Source organism: Heptranchias perlo, chromosome 26 (genome assembly GCF_035084215.1).
Source record: "Heptranchias perlo isolate sHepPer1 chromosome 26, sHepPer1.hap1, whole genome shotgun sequence".
Classification (NCBI taxonomy): Eukaryota; Metazoa; Chordata; class Chondrichthyes; order Hexanchiformes; family Hexanchidae; genus Heptranchias; species Heptranchias perlo.
This window is the reverse complement of record NC_090350.1, coordinates 38,382,412-38,401,616: the sequence shown is the minus strand read 5'-3', so window position 1 is coordinate 38,401,616 and position 19,205 is coordinate 38,382,412. Positions and strand designations below refer to the sequence as shown.

The following is a 19,205-nucleotide window of genomic DNA, read 5'->3' as shown; positions in this document are numbered from 1 at the left end:
GATAATCTGTTTTTAGGGATAAATATTGGCCCAGGACAGGAGGTGAGTAATGTACAGAGACTGAGCTCCTGAGTAACGTCCGCAGCAAACTTTTCTTTTTCTTGTGAAATCTAGCTTACCGTGACCCAGACATGCTGATGCAGTACCTTTATTGCTTATTTAGGTATAGGGTGCGGTAGCCTAACGATTATTGACCTGCATTAGGAAACAGCAGTTGTGAGTTCAAATCCCACCTTGGTAGTTTGAGAATTTGAATTCAGTCTTAAAAATCTGGAAATAAAAAGCTGGTATCAGAAGTTGACGGATTGTCATAAAAAGCCAACTGCTTCACTAATGTCCTTTAGGGAAGGAAACCTGCCGTCCTTACCCGGTCTGGGCCTATATGTGACCCCAGTCGCACACCAGTGTGGTTGACTATAAACTGTGAACTGAAATGGCCCAGCATGCCACTCAGTTGTACCAAACCGTTACAAAGATAGGACAATAGGGACGGACAATAATCCACATCCTGAGAAGGAATAAAAGAAGAGTTGTAAAGTTAATTGCTATTTTAAGAAGAAATCCCAGCACTTGCTTCCAAGGACAACTATGGGCATGATTTTAAATGGGAAAAACGGGTGGGGGGGGCTGCAGTAAAAATGTTAAAAATCGAAAACCCGCCTCCAACCCGCCCACTTCCGGTTTTCACGGAAGCTGGACGAGAGGCAGGTGACCAACCTGCTCTCAGGAGGCAGGTCGGTCAGTGAAAGCTTTCAAGGAGGCTGCGGGCCTCCGTTTTGACAGGTTTCTTTTGTTTTTAACCCCCGGGGGGCTGGGATTCTTGGGCCTTCCACTTCGTGTCATGTGAGAGGAGGCAAGAAGGCCCGAAACTGCAGGCAAGTGTCTTTATAGCACTGCTTGTGGGCCCAGAGGAGCAGGAGTGCTTCCTCCAGGCCCAACAAGCCTACCTACAGTGACCACCCCCACGATGTCTGACCCTTTATGGACCCCCCCCGCAATGATCTCCGACCCCCGCGATGACCTCCGACCCTGAGCCCCCCGATGACTGAGCAACCCCCCCACTGATGACTGAGCCCCCCCCGATGACTGATCCCCGACCTGGTGACCACCGACCCCCACCTCCCCCCGACACATGACACCCAATGATTGAGCCCCCCTCCGATGACCACCCCCATCCCCCCATCTAAGAATTAACTGCTGGTTCTTCTTCCTTCCTCTTCTCCCGTCTGACTGAGATCAGCCTGTCAATCAGGTTGGCCTGTTGGGCGGGAAACCATCACAAAAAATAAAAGACGTCTTTACGTCGAAATCGTAAGGACGTCCGGGAAGCCTGTACTTCTGGGTTTCCTGTCAGGAATTTCACCCCCCAACCAAATAAAATCATGCCCTATGGGTGGACAATAAATGTGTCTTTTCCAGTGCCACATCCATATAAACTCCATCATATGTAAGTGTAATTGAAAAGGTAAATGTGATTTATCCAGCTTCAATGTCAATGTGGGGACAGCAACTGTACTGAACTGTATCTAATACGTGGAATTCCACCACCATCTTTGAGTTTACAAACCAAGCTACATGTGTATAATTCCCATTTGCCCAATACATAGTGCACTCTCCCTTCCTATAGGGACACATCCCACTTACCTGATCCAGACTGCTTAGCAGAACCAAGGCTAAGGGGCCACCAAATATGCCAAGAGGTGCTGCTGGGGTTTAACAGGCTAAAACCGCGCAGCTCACCAGTACAAACACAGCGGAGCTTTCCACTGATTGACCAGTCGAGACCACCCTACATTGGCTTTCAGGGAGTTTCTTTATTTCATCCATGTTAAATTAAGATGTTTCAAAGTGAATGCTTTCTGCTCACTGAAAGGTGTCACTTCCTGCTCTGGAAAGGTCACCTGCAGGGTTGTCTGCAATGTCTCACTTCATGACTGAGCAGTAAAGTGCACAACGAAACTTCGAATGTTGACATTGTACGGTTTTTAAATGGGTAGATCTCATTAAAGTGTGTGTGGGTGGTGTGTGCGGTGTGCGTGTGTGCATGTACGTGGTGTGTGGTGTGCGCAGTGTGATGTGTGCATGGGTGCTTGGTGTGCACGGGTGCGTGTTGTGTGTGGTGTGCGTGATGTGTGCAGGTGCTTCATGCGGGTGGTGTGTGGGTCGTGTGTGTGGTATGTGCGCGTGGTGCGTGGGTTGTGTGTATGTATGTGTGTGTGTGGTATGTGCACATGGTGTATTGTGTGGTATGTGTGTGTGGTGTGCACAGTATATTGTGTGGTATGTGTTTGGTGTGCACGGTATATTGTGTGGTATGTGTGTGTGGTGTGCACTGTATATTGTGTGGTATGTGTTTGGTGTGCACGGTATATTGTGTGGTATGCACAGTATATTGTGTGATATGTGTTTGGTGTGCACGGTGTATTGTGGTATGTGTGTGTGGTGTGCACGGTGTATTGTGTGGTATGTGTGTGTGGTGTGCACGGTATATTGTGTGGTATGTGTGTGTGTGGTGTGTGTGTGGTGTGCACAGTGTATTGTGTGGTATGTGTGTGTGGTGTGCACGGTATATTGTGTGGTATGTGTGTGGTGTGCACGGTGTATCGTGTGATATGTGTGTGGTGTGCACGGTATATTGTGTGGTATGTGTGTGTGTGGTGTGTGTGTGGTGTGCACAGTGTATTGTGTGGTATGTGTGTGTGGTGTGCACGGTATATTGTGTGGTATGTGTGTGGTGTGCACGGTATATTGTGTGGTATGTGTGTGTGTGGTGTGTGTGTGGTGTGCACAGTGTATTGTGTGTGTGTGGTGTGCACAGTGTATTGTGTGTGTGTGTGGTGTGCACGGTGTATTGTGTGGTGTGTGTGTGTGTGTGTGGTGTGCACGGTGTATTGTGTGGTGTGCACAGTGCATTGTGTGGTGTGCACAGTGTATTGTGTGTGTGTGTGGTGTGCACAGTGTATTGTGTGTGTGTGTGGTGTGCACAGTGTATTGTGTGTGTGTGTGGTGTGCACAGTGTATTGTGTGGTGTGTGTGTGTGTGGTGTGCACAGTGTATTGTGGTGTGTGTGTGTGGTGTGCACAGTGTATTGTGTGGTGTGTGTGTGTGGTGTGCACAGTGTATTGTGTGGTGTGCACAGTGTATTGTGGTGTGTGTGTGTGTGTGGTGTGCATGGTGTATTGTGTGGTGTGTGTGTGTGTGTGGTGTGCACAGTGCATTGTGTGGTGTGTGTGTGGTGTGCACAGTGTATTGTGGTGTGTGTGTGTGTGTGTGTGTGGTGTGCACGGTGTATTGTGTGGTGTGCACAGTGTATTGTGGTGTGTGTGTGTGTGTGGTGTGCACGGTGTATTGTGTGGTGTGCACGGTGTATTGTGGTGTGTGTGTGTGGTGTGCACAGTGTATTGTGGTGTGTGTGTGTGTGTGTGGTGTGCACGGTGTATTGTGTGGTGTGCACAGTGTATTGTGGTGTGTGTGTGTGTGTGTGTGGTGTGCACAGTGTATTGTGTGGTGTGCACGGTGTATTGTGGTGTGTGTGTGTGGTGTGCACAGTGTATTGTGGTGTGTGTGTGTGTGTGTGTGGTGTGCACGGTGTATTGTGTGGTGTGCACAGTGTATTGTGGTGTGTGTGTGTGTGTGTGTGGTGTGCACAGTGTATTGTGTGGTGTGCACGGTGTATTGTGGTGTGTGTGTGTGGTGTGCACAGTGTATTGTGTGGTGTGCACGGTGTATTGTGGTGTGTGTGTGTGGTGTGCATGTAGAATCAATTCTAGGACACCCTGGAATCATCCCATTTTTACTCTGCTACCAGTTCCACAGCGCCATCATTAATGGTCGTACAACTCAGCAATGGGAAATACAGGGCTGGCACATCCATTGACAGTTGTGGGATACCGTGGTATAAAACTTGGCCCCATCTCCTTCCTGGTGTGCCACAATGCTGTCCTGTGGAGATGGTGCCATCGAATGGCACAAAGAGCAGTCTTCCTCCCAACCAGCAGCCATCAAACAGGGGTCAGCAATAGGACTGCTCCGTCACTTACCTGCAGATACAAGCCTTCCCCTTCATCCTTTCCCTTCATTTTTGCCTATCTCTTTTCAATCCTTTGCCACTTCATTCTTGGTAAAGGCAGATAATCAGTTGAGATGCTTTCCAAAGTCTTTCAAAATTTTTGTCACCCAGTTGTGACATTCCCTTTTAAATTTAAATTAGACTTGCAGGTAATCTTCTGCTTCCATTCCTAGTGTTTTTCTTGAAGCTGTACGAATGAGCTAACGGTGGAAAATCGGGTGCAAACACCACACTTTCATTTTAGTCTGTTTGTAGTCTAAACCAAACCAAAAGCAGAAAATTGTGGACCTCGCTGTCAAATATTGCAGGTGAATAATGAGCACTTCAGCAAGGGAGCAGAGGACAGTCAGTGCCCATGGAACTGCACCTCAACAAGGAATCAACACCTTCAGGAGAGAGAAAGGGAAAAAAATTAAATTGAATTTGAAATCCACAGCGCGCCAAGGATCGCAGGTTATTTCTGCCAGCATTATATGTGAAACCTCGACCTGATAACGAAAGGCCTCTCAACACCGATCATTGACTGTTCTCATGAAGTGGAAAACAACCACTTTGAAACTGTGGCTTAAATGATAAAAATTAATTGGTGCTTGAAACTGAATATTGGAGGACTGGAGTCCGTGTTAAACAAAAGGTGGTTCGAGCTTGGTTTTTACTTCAGAGAATGTGTGCGCACATGAGAGTGTGCAAGTGTGTGCGCACGTGTGTATTTTATGTGTGCATGCATGTGTGTGTACGTTTATGTTTTTAAAAATTCATTCATGGAATGTGGGCGTCGCTGGCGAGGCCAGCATTTATTGCCCATCCCTAATTGCCCTTGAGAAGGTGGTGGTGAGCCGCCTTCTTGAACCGCTGCAGTCCGTGTGGTGAAGGTTCTCCCACAGTGCTGTTAGGAAGGGAGTTCCAGGATTTTGACCCAGCGACGATGAAGGAACGGCGATATATTTCCAAGTCGGGATGGTGTGTGACTTGGAGGGGAACGTGCAGGTGGTGTTGTTCCCATGTGCCTACTGCCCTTCTCCTTCTAGGTGGTAGAGGTCGCGGGTTTGGGAGGTGCTGTCGAAGAAGCCTTGGTGAGTTGCTGCAGTGCATCCTGTGGATGGTACACTCTGCAGCCATGGTGCGCCGGTGGTGAAGGGAGTGAATGTTTAGGGTGGTGGGTGGGGTGCCAATCAAGCGGGCTGCTTTGTTCTGGATAGTGTCGAGCTTCTTGAGTGTTGTTGGAGCTGCACTCATCCAGGCAAGTGGAAAGTATTCCATCACACTCCTGACTTGTGCCTTGTAGATGGTGGAAACGCTTTGGGGAGTCAGGAGGTGAGTCCCTCGCCGCAGAATACCCAGCCTCTGACCTGCTCTTGTAGCCACAGTATTTATGTGGCTGGTCCAGTTAAGTTTCTGGTCAATGGTGACCCCCAGGATGTTGATGGTGGAGGATTCGGCGATGGTAATGCCATTGAATGTCAAGGAGAGGTGGTTAGACTCTCTCTTGTTGGAGATGGTCATTGCCTGGCACTTGTCTGGCACGAATGTTACTTGCCACTTATCAGCCCAATCCTGGATGTTGTCCAGGTCTTGCTGCATGCGGGCACGGACTGCTTCATTATCTGAGGGGTTGCGAATGGAACTGAACACTGTGCAATCATCAGCGAACATCCCCATTTCTGACCTTATGATGGAGGGAAGGTCATTGATGTAGCAGCTGAAGATGGTTGGGCCTAGGACACTGCCCTGAGGAACTCCTGCAGCATTGTCCTGGGGCTGAGATGATTGGCCTCCAACAACCACTACCATCTTCCTTTGTGCTAGGTATGACTCCAGCCACTGGAGAGTTTTCCCCCTGATTCCCATTGACTTCAATTTTACTAGGGCTTCAAGGTGCAACACTCGGTCAAATGCTGCCTTGATGTCCAGGGCAGTCACTCTCACCTCACCTCTGGAATTCAGCTCTTTTGTCCATGTTTGGACCAAGGCTGTAATGAGGTCTGGAGCCGAGTGGTCCTGGCGGAACCCAAACTGAGTATCGGTGAGCAGGTTATTGGTGAGTAAGTGCTGCTTGATAGCACTGTCGACGACACCTTCCATCACTTTGCTGATGATTGAGAGTAGACTGATGGGGCGGTAATTGGCCGGATTGGATTTGTCCTGCTTTTTGTGGACATGACGTACCTGGGCAATTTTCCACATTGTCGGGTAGATGCCAATGCTGTAGCTGTACTGGAACAGTTTGATTAGAGGCGCAGCTAGTTCTGGAGTGTGAGTATCTTTGCACGTGCGTGTGTGTGCGTGTACATGTGTGTGTGCTTGTGTGCACCTGTGGCTTCTTGTAGCTGAGGTCACTTCTTTAAAGATCTATGCATCTTCACCTATATGTTATGATTTCAGCCATGGCTCAATGGTAGTACTTTTACCTGTGAGTCAGAAGGTTGTGGGTTCAAGTCCCACTCCAGTACATAATCTGGGCTAACACTCCAAGTGCAGTACTGGGGGAGTGCTGTACTGTCAGAGGTGCTGCCTTTCAGATGAGACATTAAACCGAGGCCTTGCCTGCCCTCTCAGGTGGGTAAAAAAGATCCAATGGCACTATTTCAAAGAAAAGCAAGGGAGTTCTCCCTGGTGTTCTAGCCAATATTTGTTCCTCGACCAACATCACTGAAACTGATGATTATCACATTGCCTTGTGTGGGATCTTGCTGTGTGCAAATTGGCGTATTTCCTACATTACAACAGTGACTTCGCTTCAAAAGTACTTAATTGGCTGTAAAGTGCTTTGGGACGCCCTGAGATCATGAATGACGCTATATAAATTTAAATTCTTTCTTTCTATAAATCTCTCTGTTCCTTCACTCTGTTAAAAAAACTTACCATTTAGATTATACTTGCTTTCAACTGTTTTTTTTCCAAAATAAACTACTTTACAATTGGGATTCTGAGTTTTCTATGTAGCGGCATTGAATATAAAAGTATTGGAAAAATTGGTGCTTTTTCGCTGGAACAAGGAAGGTTAGGGTTAAGTCTAGTCGAGATAACGGAATAGATTATCTTGAAAGATCTTGGGAGAGTAAACAGTGAAAGATTGCTTCCAATGGTTGGTGAATTGGTAACGGGAGGTGGGGACAGACTCAGAATGGCCACAGGAACAATAAAAGGGGAAGTTAAAATATATTTTTTTCACACCAAGAGCAGTTTGAACTTAGAATGCTTTACCACAAGTGGCTAATGAGGCAGAGTCTCGAACAATGTTACAACAATAAGCACTTAGAAATACATGGATAAATGGCGGACAGCCAGTCCGGATTTGTTGAAAGCAAGATTTGTTTGACAGTTTCAAAAGTACAGTAAAGTCGAGGAAGATACAAAGCCATGGGGAGAGAGCGGGGCAGAGGGATTAGTTTTGGATTGTTTTAGCAAAAAAAAATCCAGCACAGACACAATGGGTCAAATGGACTCCTTCCGTGTCGTAAATTTCTTTGGCTCCAACACTGAAAAAGGAATTTGAAAGGAGGACTATGTAAGGATACAGGAACATGACAGGGAAATGGGATTAGAGTAGATAGCTCCAGATAAAGAACGAGTGATTGCACAAGTTCGATAGACAAAATAGCCTCCGATTCCTCTGATTCTACTCGGACCCCAACTGTAATATAAAAGTGTCTCAAGAAAATATGTAGGCAGCCTAGCCACAGGCCTGTGGGTGCTTGGGGAAGTGCCTGATCTTAAGCTGCCACAATCCTACACTAGCAACCCAGAGGGTGTGAGTTCAACCTCACCACGGCAAGCTGAAGTTTAATTCCACAAATCAGATAATATGTCATTAAAGCCTGCTCATTAATGTCCTTCAAGGCAGGGAACCTGCCACCTTTACTTAGTCTGGATTATACATGGCTCCAATCCCACAGTGTGTAGCTGACCCTTAGCAAGTACACTCAGTTATGCAAACAATCGCTAAAAAAGGAATTAAAAAGCCAGCACCTTCTCCAAGTAACTGGGGATGGACAATAAATTGGTTTCACCATCATCGCCCACGTTGCCCACTTCTGTGCTGTGTTAACTGATCTCAGCTGGGACGACAGTAATTGCAATATCAACTGTGGAACTCGCTCCCCCAAGGAGTAGTTGAGGCGAATAGCATAGATGCATTTAAAGGGATGCTAGATAAACACATAAGGGAGAAAGGAATAAAAGGTTAAGCTGATAGCGTTAGATGAAGTACGATGGGAGGGTGCTCCCGTACAGCATAAACAACGGCATGGACCAATTGGGCCGAATGGCCTGTTTCTGTGCTGTAAATTCTATGTAATTCTATGTCACTGATCTCAGCCCCGTTGGGTTAGGAAGGGGAGATGTTCAGTCAGGGACCCTGTTCATGGTTGCTATCCATTGACTCCTGATGGACGCTGCATAGATGGATATTGGGTGACAACAGGTTCAGGCCAGCAGTGAGGCCCCATGATGAAATAGACACTCAATGTCAAGGCTCACAAATAAAAAAAATATAACCACGTGGGGCGTACCAGAGGCACACATGACGGGCACACGTGGAACTGTACCCAGCAAGAGTCAGGGCCTTCAGGACAGGAGTGTTTTTGGGAGGTAATGATGGGGAATTGTATTAACTTGACTTTGGGGAACACTGTAGTCTATACAATTAATCGGAAACCAAGAAATAAAGCTATTTAGAAGGAGCTACAATTATACAGCCCCTTATTGTGTCTCTCAAAATCTCAAAGCACTTCACAATGAATTGCATTAAAGTGTCGTGACCAGGGTAGCCATTTTGCACACAGCAAGATCCCACAAACAGCAGTGAAATATATGACTGGTTCATCTGTTTTGGTGGTGGCAGAAATGTTGGCCAGGACACTGGGAGAACTCCCTGCCCTCCTCTGAATGGTGACCTGAGATCTTTAACATTCACCCTGATCAGACAAAAAAAAAGAGAGGCCTCGAAAGGCACCTCCAGTGAAGGATGGAATTCCCGACTGTCCAACACTTCTTCTGTATTGAGATGGCGAATCAGCTCGTATTATGTGCTCAAGTTGTGGAGCAGGATTTGAACCAACAATCTTCATGACTCAGAGACAAGGATGCTACCGATTGAGCCAAGTGTTGTGTGTGCCATCTCAGCAAATGAGATATTTGCTCAGATGACGGAAACATTATTGAGCTATAGAACCCTCTGCTGTTATTACTCTGAAAGTCTAAAGCAGCCCCGGTACCTTCATTGTGAATTCAGTGGAATAAACCTATCGACGGGATGTCCTAATTTCACTAACAGCACTCAGTACGTATGCCTGCCAGTACTAACGCTACATATATTAAACAACGTATTTATTGGCTCCTCATCTCGTGAAATTTAAACAATAGAACAGAATTCCCTGGTGTACAGAAAGAGATGAATAAAACAAAGACAAAAAGAAAAGGGGGTTGCTTAATCCATTATTCTGCTTCAAGTCTTTTGGCTTATTAAACATGCCACAGGCAAACTTTAAGGAGTATCCCATTATATTTGAGATGGTTAATGAAAGTCTTCCGTGATGATGAGGCTTCATGATGTGCTGCTGGTCTTTAGATATGACTTCAGTTGCATAAATTGCTCTGTTCAGTAACCATCACCTGGCCGATTTGAAATTCTTCATAACTCGTCGATTATTTAGGATTGATTCATATTTTTATTTTTCTCCTCGGGTGAAAGGGTCTCAGGTTTGATTGCTGGTTTGTGCTATCTCTGTAACCTCCTCCAGCCCTACAACCCTCCGAGATCTCTGTGCTCCTCCGATTCTTGCCTCTTGCGCATCCCCGGTTTTAATCGCTCCACCATTGGCGGCCGTGCCTTCAGCTGCCTTGGCCCCAGCTCTGGAATTCCCTCCCTAAACCTCTCCGCCTCTCCACCTCTCTCTCCTCCTTTAAGACACTCCTTAAAACCTACCTCTTTGACCAAGCTGTCACCTGTCCTAATATCTCCTTCTGTGGCTCGGTGTCAAATTTGGTTCGAAAACGCTCCTGTGAAGCACCTTGGGACTTTTTACTACGTTAAAGGCGCTATATAAATGCAAGTTGTTGTTGTGGTGGTGTTGCTGGTCTCGGCCAGAGTATAGGTTGGGGTCACTACACTCAGCATCAGTACCACCTGCTCTCGGGAAAGGAAAAACATCAGCGAGATTCTTGATCACTATCCATTGACACCCCGCATCCCCCCGCTGGAAAGTTCACTTGCGAGCAGGCATCGGGTGGGACCCGATGAGGCTCGGCTGCGATGCACTTCCTGGTCAAATAGCACGCCGAAACTCGCTTTCCAGGCTTGCTCATGAAGAATGGCCACTCGGGTAATGGGTTGGAGGGCTGCTGGGACTTGGACCCCAGCAAGGGGTCAGTGCCATCAGCAAAGCGGGAGGGGGAATAAATTGAAATTGTGGCGAATAATTAATTCTGCTTTTTTTTTTGTTCTTCCTTTCCAGCTCTTTGGGCTTGCCTACGCCTGTTACCTCAGCAAAGTCTTTATGGAAGAGGAAGACAGCTGTAAGTGCCTGAAGTATTACTTGCACAGAATGAACCTTATTCTTTAGAAACACTCGAGGGACACCATATGGGGGGTAATTTTAACCTAACTCGCCTGGCGGGAAACCCATGGGATCGGGCGGAATGACAGTTTTACACCTCGCCCAATATCACTCTCCAGTGACTTCAACGGAGAGTAAAATCGGACGGGGCTTAAAACCGTTCGGTAAAATTGGATCCCCGCACCCCCCAACCCATGTTTTACACACAAGCAACTCATTGCCGAAGCAATCCTGTCAAACGTAATCAGAGAAACAAGTAATAAAATGTCTGAACTGCTCCTCACAGCCACCAGGTTTCAGAATTAGTCTAGATTCTTGTTAACAGAAAGAATGAACTTGCATTTCTATCGGGCCTATTACGACCTCAGGACGTCACAAGGTGCTGTACAGCCAGTGAAGTACTTTTTGAAGTGTAGTCACTGTTGTAATGTAGGAAACGTGGCAACCAATTTGCGCACAGCAAAGTCTCTCAAATAGTAAAGTGATAATGACCAGATAATCTGTTTTTAGTGATGCTGATTGAGGGTGAACTTCCCTGCTCTTCTTCAAAAGAGCGCCGTGGGATATTTTACGCCCGCCTGAGAGGGCAGACGGGGCCTCGGTTTAACGTCTCATCCGAAAGACGGCACCTCCGACAGTGCAGCACCCCCTCAGTACTGTCCAAGTTCTGCTGTGTTACTGATGTTTTTCCAGACTCGCACCCAGCCACATGCGTGAGTCGCAGCATGAGTAATCGGTTCGGCCGTCTGGAGTTGCAACATGTTTTGTTCACCAGTTGCCCTGTTGCTCAATGTCCGCTCCTCCCCCATCCCCCTGGGCCTGCCTCAACTGTGAGCCTGCTCCACAATCCCTAATCTGACCCCATAACCTTTTGTACCGTTAGCTGACACCATTTTGATCTTGGCATTCATTCAGTAAAGTTAGTTGATGCAGGAATTATATTTTCTTCAATGGAATCATAGAATCATAGAATGATACAGCACAGAAGGAGGCCATTCGGCCTATCGTGCCTGTGCCGTCTTCATTCGATAAAAGTTTTTTTTGATTGAGATTGGGCAGAGATCTCAACACCATCAAGTTCCATGCAGAAAGACCTTACTTACAGGTTAAAAGTTGGCTAACTTTGTTGCAATGTTTCTTTCCAAACTCCTCCACTGACATTTTCTCCTGACTTTCTTTCTCTCCAAGGCCAATATACCCTGTCTAAGGCTCGGTGTCCAGAACTGAACACAGTATTCCAGGTGTGGTCTAACCAGGGCCACCAACACACAAGGGAGATATTCAAGTCATGAAGGAGGTGCAGAGTACCAGACAGATCTATCCTGTGATACCCTCCAAGGGCTGGAATTTTACAACCCTATATCCTGCCCAGACACGTTGCATAGCACATAATTCTGTGGCAATATCCCATTTCAGTCTTTCCTTCAGTTTGTCATTGATTCAATCGATTTTGTTCTTTCTTTCCTCTCAAAATTTCTTGTGGGACCGGGGGCAGGAGGGACAACAACGCGGCATTAGGACTCGGGATTGGGCAGACTCCTTTGTAACCCTTATAAACACCCAAGTCCCCATTACACTCGGTCATCAGAAGGAGCAACTGAGTGGACGTGAGGTACTTTCCTATAGGGAGACAGGAAAATTTGGCAAAGGTGGCAGTTGGCCAGTGTTCTTTGCCATCTCTTCTAGACTGATGGAAACCTGGGAGCGGGTGAGGGAATTTGCGACAGAAAGCAACTTGCATGGCACAGGGAAGATGAATAGAGAATTGAAAGAAGTGTCAAATGTTTTCAAATCCCTCCATGGCCTCAACCCTCCCTATCTCTGTAACCGCCCACTAGCCCTACAACCCTCCGAGACCTCTGCGCCCCTCCAATTCTGGCCTCTTGTGAATCCCGATTTCCTTCAGCTGTCCAGGCCTCACGCTCTGTAATTCCCTCCCTAAACCTTTCCGCCTCTCTACCTCTCTCTCCTCCTTTAAGACGCTCCTTAAAACCTACCTCTTTGACCAAACTTTTCGTCACCTGTCCTAATATCTCCTTATGTGGCTCGGTGTCAAATTTTGTCTGATAACGCTCCTGTGAAGTGCCTTGGGCCGTTTTACTACGTTAAAGGACAGGCGACAAAAGCTTGGTCAAAGAGGTAGGTTTTAAGGAACGTCTTAAAAGAGCAGAGGGAGGTAGAGAGGCGGAGAGGTTTAGGGAGGGAATTCCAGAGCTTAGGGCCTAGGCAGCTGAAGCAATCAAAGACTGAAATGGGATATTGCCACAGAATAATGTGCTATGCAACGTGTCTGGGCAGGATATAGGGTTGTAAAATTCCAGCCCTTGGAGGGTATCACAGGATAGATCTGTCTGGTACTCTGCACCTCCTTCATGACTTGAATATCTCCCTTGTGTGTTGGTGGCCCTGGTTAGACCACACCTGGAATACTGTGTTTGGTTCTGGACACCGAGCCTTAGACAGGGTATATTGGCCTTGGAGGGAGTGCGGCATTGGATTTACTAGAATGATACCTGGGTTAAATTACAAGGAGAGATTACAAAAACTTGGGTTGTATTCACTGGAATTTAGAAGATTTCGGGGTGATTTGATCAAAGTTTTCAAGATATTAAGGGGAACTTATAGGGTAGATAGGGAGAGACTATTTCCGCTGGTTGGGGAGTGTAGGACTGGGGGACAGAGCCTAAAAATTAGAGCCAAGACTTTCAGATGTGAAGTTAGGTAGAAGTTTGGAACTCTCTTCCGCAAACAGCAGTTGATGCTTGCTGAATTGTTTTAAATCTGAGATTGATAGATTTTTGTTAACCGAATGTATTAAGGGATATGGGGCTAAGGAGGGTATATGGAGTTTGGTCACAAATCAACCATGATCTCATTGAATGGCGGAACAAGCTCGAGGGGTTAAATGGCCTACTCCTGTTCCTGTGTTCCGATGGTCAAAACTGGTCTTATACTTAACGTCCATTGATGAGTCATTCTGGATGATTCTGCCACTTCTGACAGCCGGTTGCACAGCAGTGTGGGAGGAAGTCTGGAGCAAGTTACTGGCTTGTCCTTTGATCGAAGAACTGTACATGCGGAGGAGGGAATGAAACCCATGTGTTAAGGAATAAAAACAAAACAGTACTGCAAAGTAGTGGAGCATAGAATATTTGTTAGTTCACAATACCATTAAAAAAATTGTAACAAATCTGCTTGTGTCAATGCATAGTTAGACCTGCAGTCCCGAGCAGGTTGTGAGTGGCTTTGATCAGTTGTATATATGCTACATTTCTTTTGTAACTAATTATACAGTACCTTCAGTCAAATGTTATGAGACTTATACAGCGTGCTTTATCTTCCTATAGGTACAGTATAGTGAGTGAGTTAGCCCAGGCAGTGGTAATGGGGTTATAATTTGCCTCAGTGCCCTAGCGCTGGGAAGCCAACAATCAGTCGGGGGTTCCCAGTTCTCATTACTATCCGTGACCCCTGCTGGAAAAGTGTGAGTGTGTGTAAGCGAGTGTGTCAACATCAGCTGAGGAGAGTATTGGGCTCAACTGTGACGCTCCCTCCAAAGTGCAAAGGCATGCAGATGCTCATCATCTGGATTCACTCATGAAGCGTGCCCACCTAATGAGGATCTTGTGACCTATTACGCTGGAAACGTGCGGGCGCAGCCCAGACACCAACTTGGCACTTTGGGAGGCCGCATAGCGCGGAAAGAATGGCCCAATTCCTCGCCCCATCTGTTTTTGATGGTGTTGATTGAGGGACAAATATCGGCCAGGCCACCGAGGAGAACTCCCCTGCTATTGTTCCAAATAGTGCCATGGGATCTTCTACGGTCCACCTGAGAGGGCAGACAGGGCCTCAGTTTAACGTCTCATCCGAAAGACGGCACCTCTGACAGTGCAGCACCCTCCCAGTACAGCACCGGGAGTGTCTCTCAATCAACAGCTATAAAAGTGATAGTGACACAAACGTTTCCTTGGATTGTCTCATTTTGTTAATGAGGCTGAATGATACGGAGCTATCTCCAGCCATTGCCAACAAAGAGATTATGGGATATACCCTTTATTCAATGGGCATTGATCAGTTCAGAGAGCCCTTCGAGTCATGTCTGCTCCCTCCTCTGTGCGTGCTGTGTATCTGACTTTAATCCTGAATCAATAGGACCTGGATCAATCGGGACACCATCCAATGAAAAACCTAGAATACTCACATCTCTGTTGAAGGTTACTCCAGGATAAGGCTCTCCAGGGTCTTTGATCTTTTGAATTTTCTTGTGAACAACACAGGCCTGTTATAAAACCTTTTTCTCGTTGTTGTTTCCCAGTTTTGTCCCCTTCTGAAGGCGTGAGATCACAAGGTGATTACAAATGAGGAAGGCCATAATGTCCACCTGAGCTCATCCATCCAGAAAGAAGCTTCAGTCCGTTTGTGAAGTGACTGACTTCACGGCCACCAGAAGACCTTCAGTACCATTCCAAAATGGCTATTGATTGTCTGTGAGCCCAGTCAGCAAGTGTCAGCAGGGGATTTGACCATGAGGTGCACATCACAGCTGGTGCACCGTGCTGGTTTCACCCGTATATGCACACGCAGATTCACACTCACATTTACACGCACACTCGCGCTCACACGCACACTCACATTTACACGCACATGCACATTTACGCACTCACACTCGCGCATTTGCGCTCACACGCACACTCAAGCGCACACTCACATTTACATGCACATGCACATTTACGCACTCACACTCACACTCACTCACATTCGCACTCACATGCACTCACACACTTACCTTCCAGCAGAGTTCACTGGATTGCAATCAGGAGTAGGAACACCAGTTGATATTTCCTCATTCAATTCAGGGATGCTGAGATCCCCCCCACTGGTGTCCCAACTAACCCAGCAGAGACTGGGAATCGAAAAACTAACCCAGCAGAGACTGGGAATCAAGAAACTAATCCAGCAGAGGCTGGGAATCGAAAAACTAACCCAGCAGAGACTGGGAATCGAGAAACGAACCCAGCAGAGACTGGGAATCGAGAAACGAACCCAGCAGAGACTGGGATTCAAGAAACTAACCCAGCAGAGACTGGGAATCGAGAAACGAACCCAGCAGAGACTGGGAATCGAGAAACGAACCCAGCAGAGACTGGGATTCGAGAAACTAACCCAGCAGAGACTGGGAATCGAGAAACTAACCCAGCAGAGACTGGGAATCGAAAAACTAACCCAGCAGAGACTGGGAATCGAGAAACTAACCCAGCAGAGACTGGGAATCGAAAAACTAACCCAGCAGAGACTGGGAATCGAGAAACTAACCCAGCAGAGACTGGGAATCGAGAAACTATCTCAACAGAGATTGGGAATCGAGAAACAAACCCAGCAGAGACTGGGAATCGAGAAACGAACCCAGCAGAGACTGGGAATTGAGAAACTAACCCAGCAGAGACTGGGAATGGAGAAACTAACCCAGCAGAGACTGGGAATGGAGAAACTAACCCAGCAGAGACTGGGAATTGAGAAACTAACCCAGCAGAGACTGGGAATGGAGAAACTAACCCAGCAAAGACTGGGAATCGAACCTGGACCTTCTAACAATGCATTTCTAGCATCCTAACTCTCCCAATACACAATTAGTCCACCAATATACGGTTAGGAGGTAGAAGCTGTTCTTTCCAAACATTAAAAATTAATCCCCTCAACACACAAATAGATGTTAATGAATATCTTTAATGGGTACAGATGGCCCAGGTAACTGCCAGAACCATGGCAGGCTAGCTACCTATTTGGAATAACTTACGTATGTAGCAATACTAAGGCATGTTGTGCTGCTGTGGGATGCAGCAGCTGCCTTCTTTGAGCTCTGAGGTTTGGAACATTCTTCAAACAGAAACATTGAGCTTTCAGCTGCAGAGCGTTCAATGCATCTGCTTTGCTAAGTAATGAATATTCGTCCTGAATAATTAACTTAGCCTGCCGGTTCGGTTGAACATGAAAGATCCCATGTCCCCGTTCGAAGAAGAGCGGGGGAGTTCTCCCCAGTGTCCTGGCCGACATTTATTCCTCAACCAACTTCACTAACACAGATCAATCGGTCATTTATCTCATTGCAGTTTGTGGGATCTTGCTGTGCGCAAATTGGCTGCCGTGCTTGTCCACATAACAACAGTGACCAAGCTTCAAAAAGTAGTTCTGTCTGTCTGACTGTGGGAAACATCATAGTTGGGAGTGAGCTGTTGTGGGTGATGGTGGAGCAGTGTAGATGGAGCTTTACTCTGTACCTGAGCCTTGCAATGGTATCTAACGATGGAAATACTGGGTACAAGTAGCAGGAAATGTTCTATTCCTACATTACAACAGCGATTACACTTCAAAAGTAATTCACTGGCCGTAAAGCGCTTTGGGACGCCCGAAGGTCATGAAAGGGGCAAGTTCTTTTTTTCTTTCTTCTTCCCCAGATTTATCGGCCTCCCGTTGGAACTATTTTAATGATGCAACTCACAAGTGAAAACAAACCAAACGGATCAAACAATTCAAATGTTTGAGCACTGTGGGTGGAATGACAAACACCTGCTCTGTGTTTAGAGTGGTCCTCCCTCTGCGGTCCAAACAGCTTTATGTGATTTGCCTTCAGAGCCCACTTTTTGATTCTATTAACTAACTAATCAAAACAACCATTGTGCATTGGGATCTATTCTGTACCACCGCTAGGCTGTCCTTTAAATATACAAGTAAATATATTAACATAGGAACAGGAGTAGGCCATTCAGCCCCTTGAGCCTGTTCCACCATTCAATTAGATCATGGCTGATCTGTATCTTAACTCCATCTACCTGTCGTGGTTCCCTATCCCTTAATACCCTCGCCTAAAAAACATCTATCAATCTCAGTTTTGAAATTTTCATTTGACCCCCAGGCTCACAACTTTTTGTTGGGAAGAGAGTTCCAGATTTCCGCTACCCTTCGTGTGAAGAAATGCTTCACCCCTGAATCCTTAGTACTTCAAAATCGTCTCGGCCCTCTCCTGAAGGTGTTGGCTCTTCATGGTTTGATTGGTTCCAGTAAACATTGCCCAAGTGACCATATCCCTCAAGGCAATCCTGGACAGGAGCCTACTCCTGCTCCTATTTCTCCTACTCCTGCTCCTATTCCTTATGTTCTTATTGGGGATGGGGCCGGAAAGTGGAGTTGAGGTAGGAGATTAGCCATGATCTTATTGGATGACGGAGCAGGCTCGAGGGGCCACATGGCCTACTCCTGCTCTTATTTCTTATGTTTTTATGGACGATGAGCTTCAGTTGCCTGTTTGACTGCAGGAGAAGCATCACAGCCGAGCCCAATCCTGGCCTTCCCAGACTTCTGCACACGTCCACTTTCCAGCAGGGGAATACAGATAAGGAATGGAATCTCCGTTCTCTCCTCCCTAGCCCAGGTGAGATAGGCTAACCCAGCCCACAAGCTGGGGATGTAACCTGGGACCTTCCTGATCAGTATAACTCTGCTCCACAGTGGGCAGTGCGTATAGGGGCTCGCCCTCTTTTCTCATCCATTTTCTCCCTCCCACATATCTCCTTAAGAGGTTAATTCCTTACTTAGATATGGTTTCATGGGCACTGGTCACTCCCGCAGTACCTCACCCGAGTGGTCAGCATTCACATCTGACCTTTGACAATTAGTGTCCAGCCCCATGTGAGGCCTCGCCAACAAACCCCCATTCTGCCCTAACTCCACATAACTGCGGACCATTAGATGTCAGTGAGGGGCAGGAAGCCTGGACGATTATTTTTAATCTCCCCACCCTCCCCCTGGGATGCTGTGGCCAATTGTAGCATCCTACCTGAGATGAGTTAACCAGGGATCAAACCCAGGAACTTTCTAGTTCTCTGTGACTCAGCTACTCACTGGATAAGCTTGCTTAATCATCGGGGAGGGGAGTGGGGGAAGCTGCCTCGTTTATTGACGAAACTTGTTAAATTCCGATGACATTTGAATCGCCCGAGGCAAGCTAAAATTAGCCACAATGACGTCCAGGCCAAGAAAGCACAAAATCAAACCAACCTCACAAATGATTTCTGTTATAACATTTGCCAGCACTCCCCCTCTTGATTAAGGGGCAGAATGGCAGGGAACGCCCAGTTGCAATTTTCAGTGCTAAATTTCAGCATAAAATCTGGTGACATTTAGTTAAATGCCGCGATTATATTTCAGCAGTGCTCAGGTGGTTGTGAGCCCCTCTCCCGCGTCACCAATAGTGCCAGGACACCGGTGGAGGTGGGGGGGCGGGCGGGGGGCGGGGAGGCGCTATTTTACAGGCCATCGACGTGGGTTAGTAGTGTTGGTTCATCTCCCCCTTCCTCTTCCGCAGGCACTGACTCAGGCTGGGGTTCAGTTCCATGAGTTAATGGACACCCTCAGTCTCTCGTTTAAGTCATCCATTACCACATTTCCTACACTACAACAGAGACTACACTTCAAAAGTACTTCATTGGTTGCAAAGTGCTTCGGGACATCCTGAGGTCGTGAAAGGCGCCATATAAATACAAGCCTTTCTTCTTTCTTTTCATCCATCGGAACAAGAGTAG

General features: G+C 46.9%; 1 protein-coding gene across 1 annotated transcript in view; it reads left to right on the top strand.

The window, feature by feature from the left end:
- The window catches only part of nkain1 (sodium/potassium transporting ATPase interacting 1), a 375,231-nt gene that overhangs the window by 352,266 nt on the left and 3,760 nt on the right, over positions 1-19,205 (top strand). Inside the window, exon 5 of the mRNA XM_068006844.1 lies at positions 10,525-10,585. Within this exon, the coding sequence (XP_067862945.1) occupies positions 10,525-10,585 (61 nt within the window). The remainder of the gene's footprint in view (positions 1-10,524; positions 10,586-19,205) is intronic.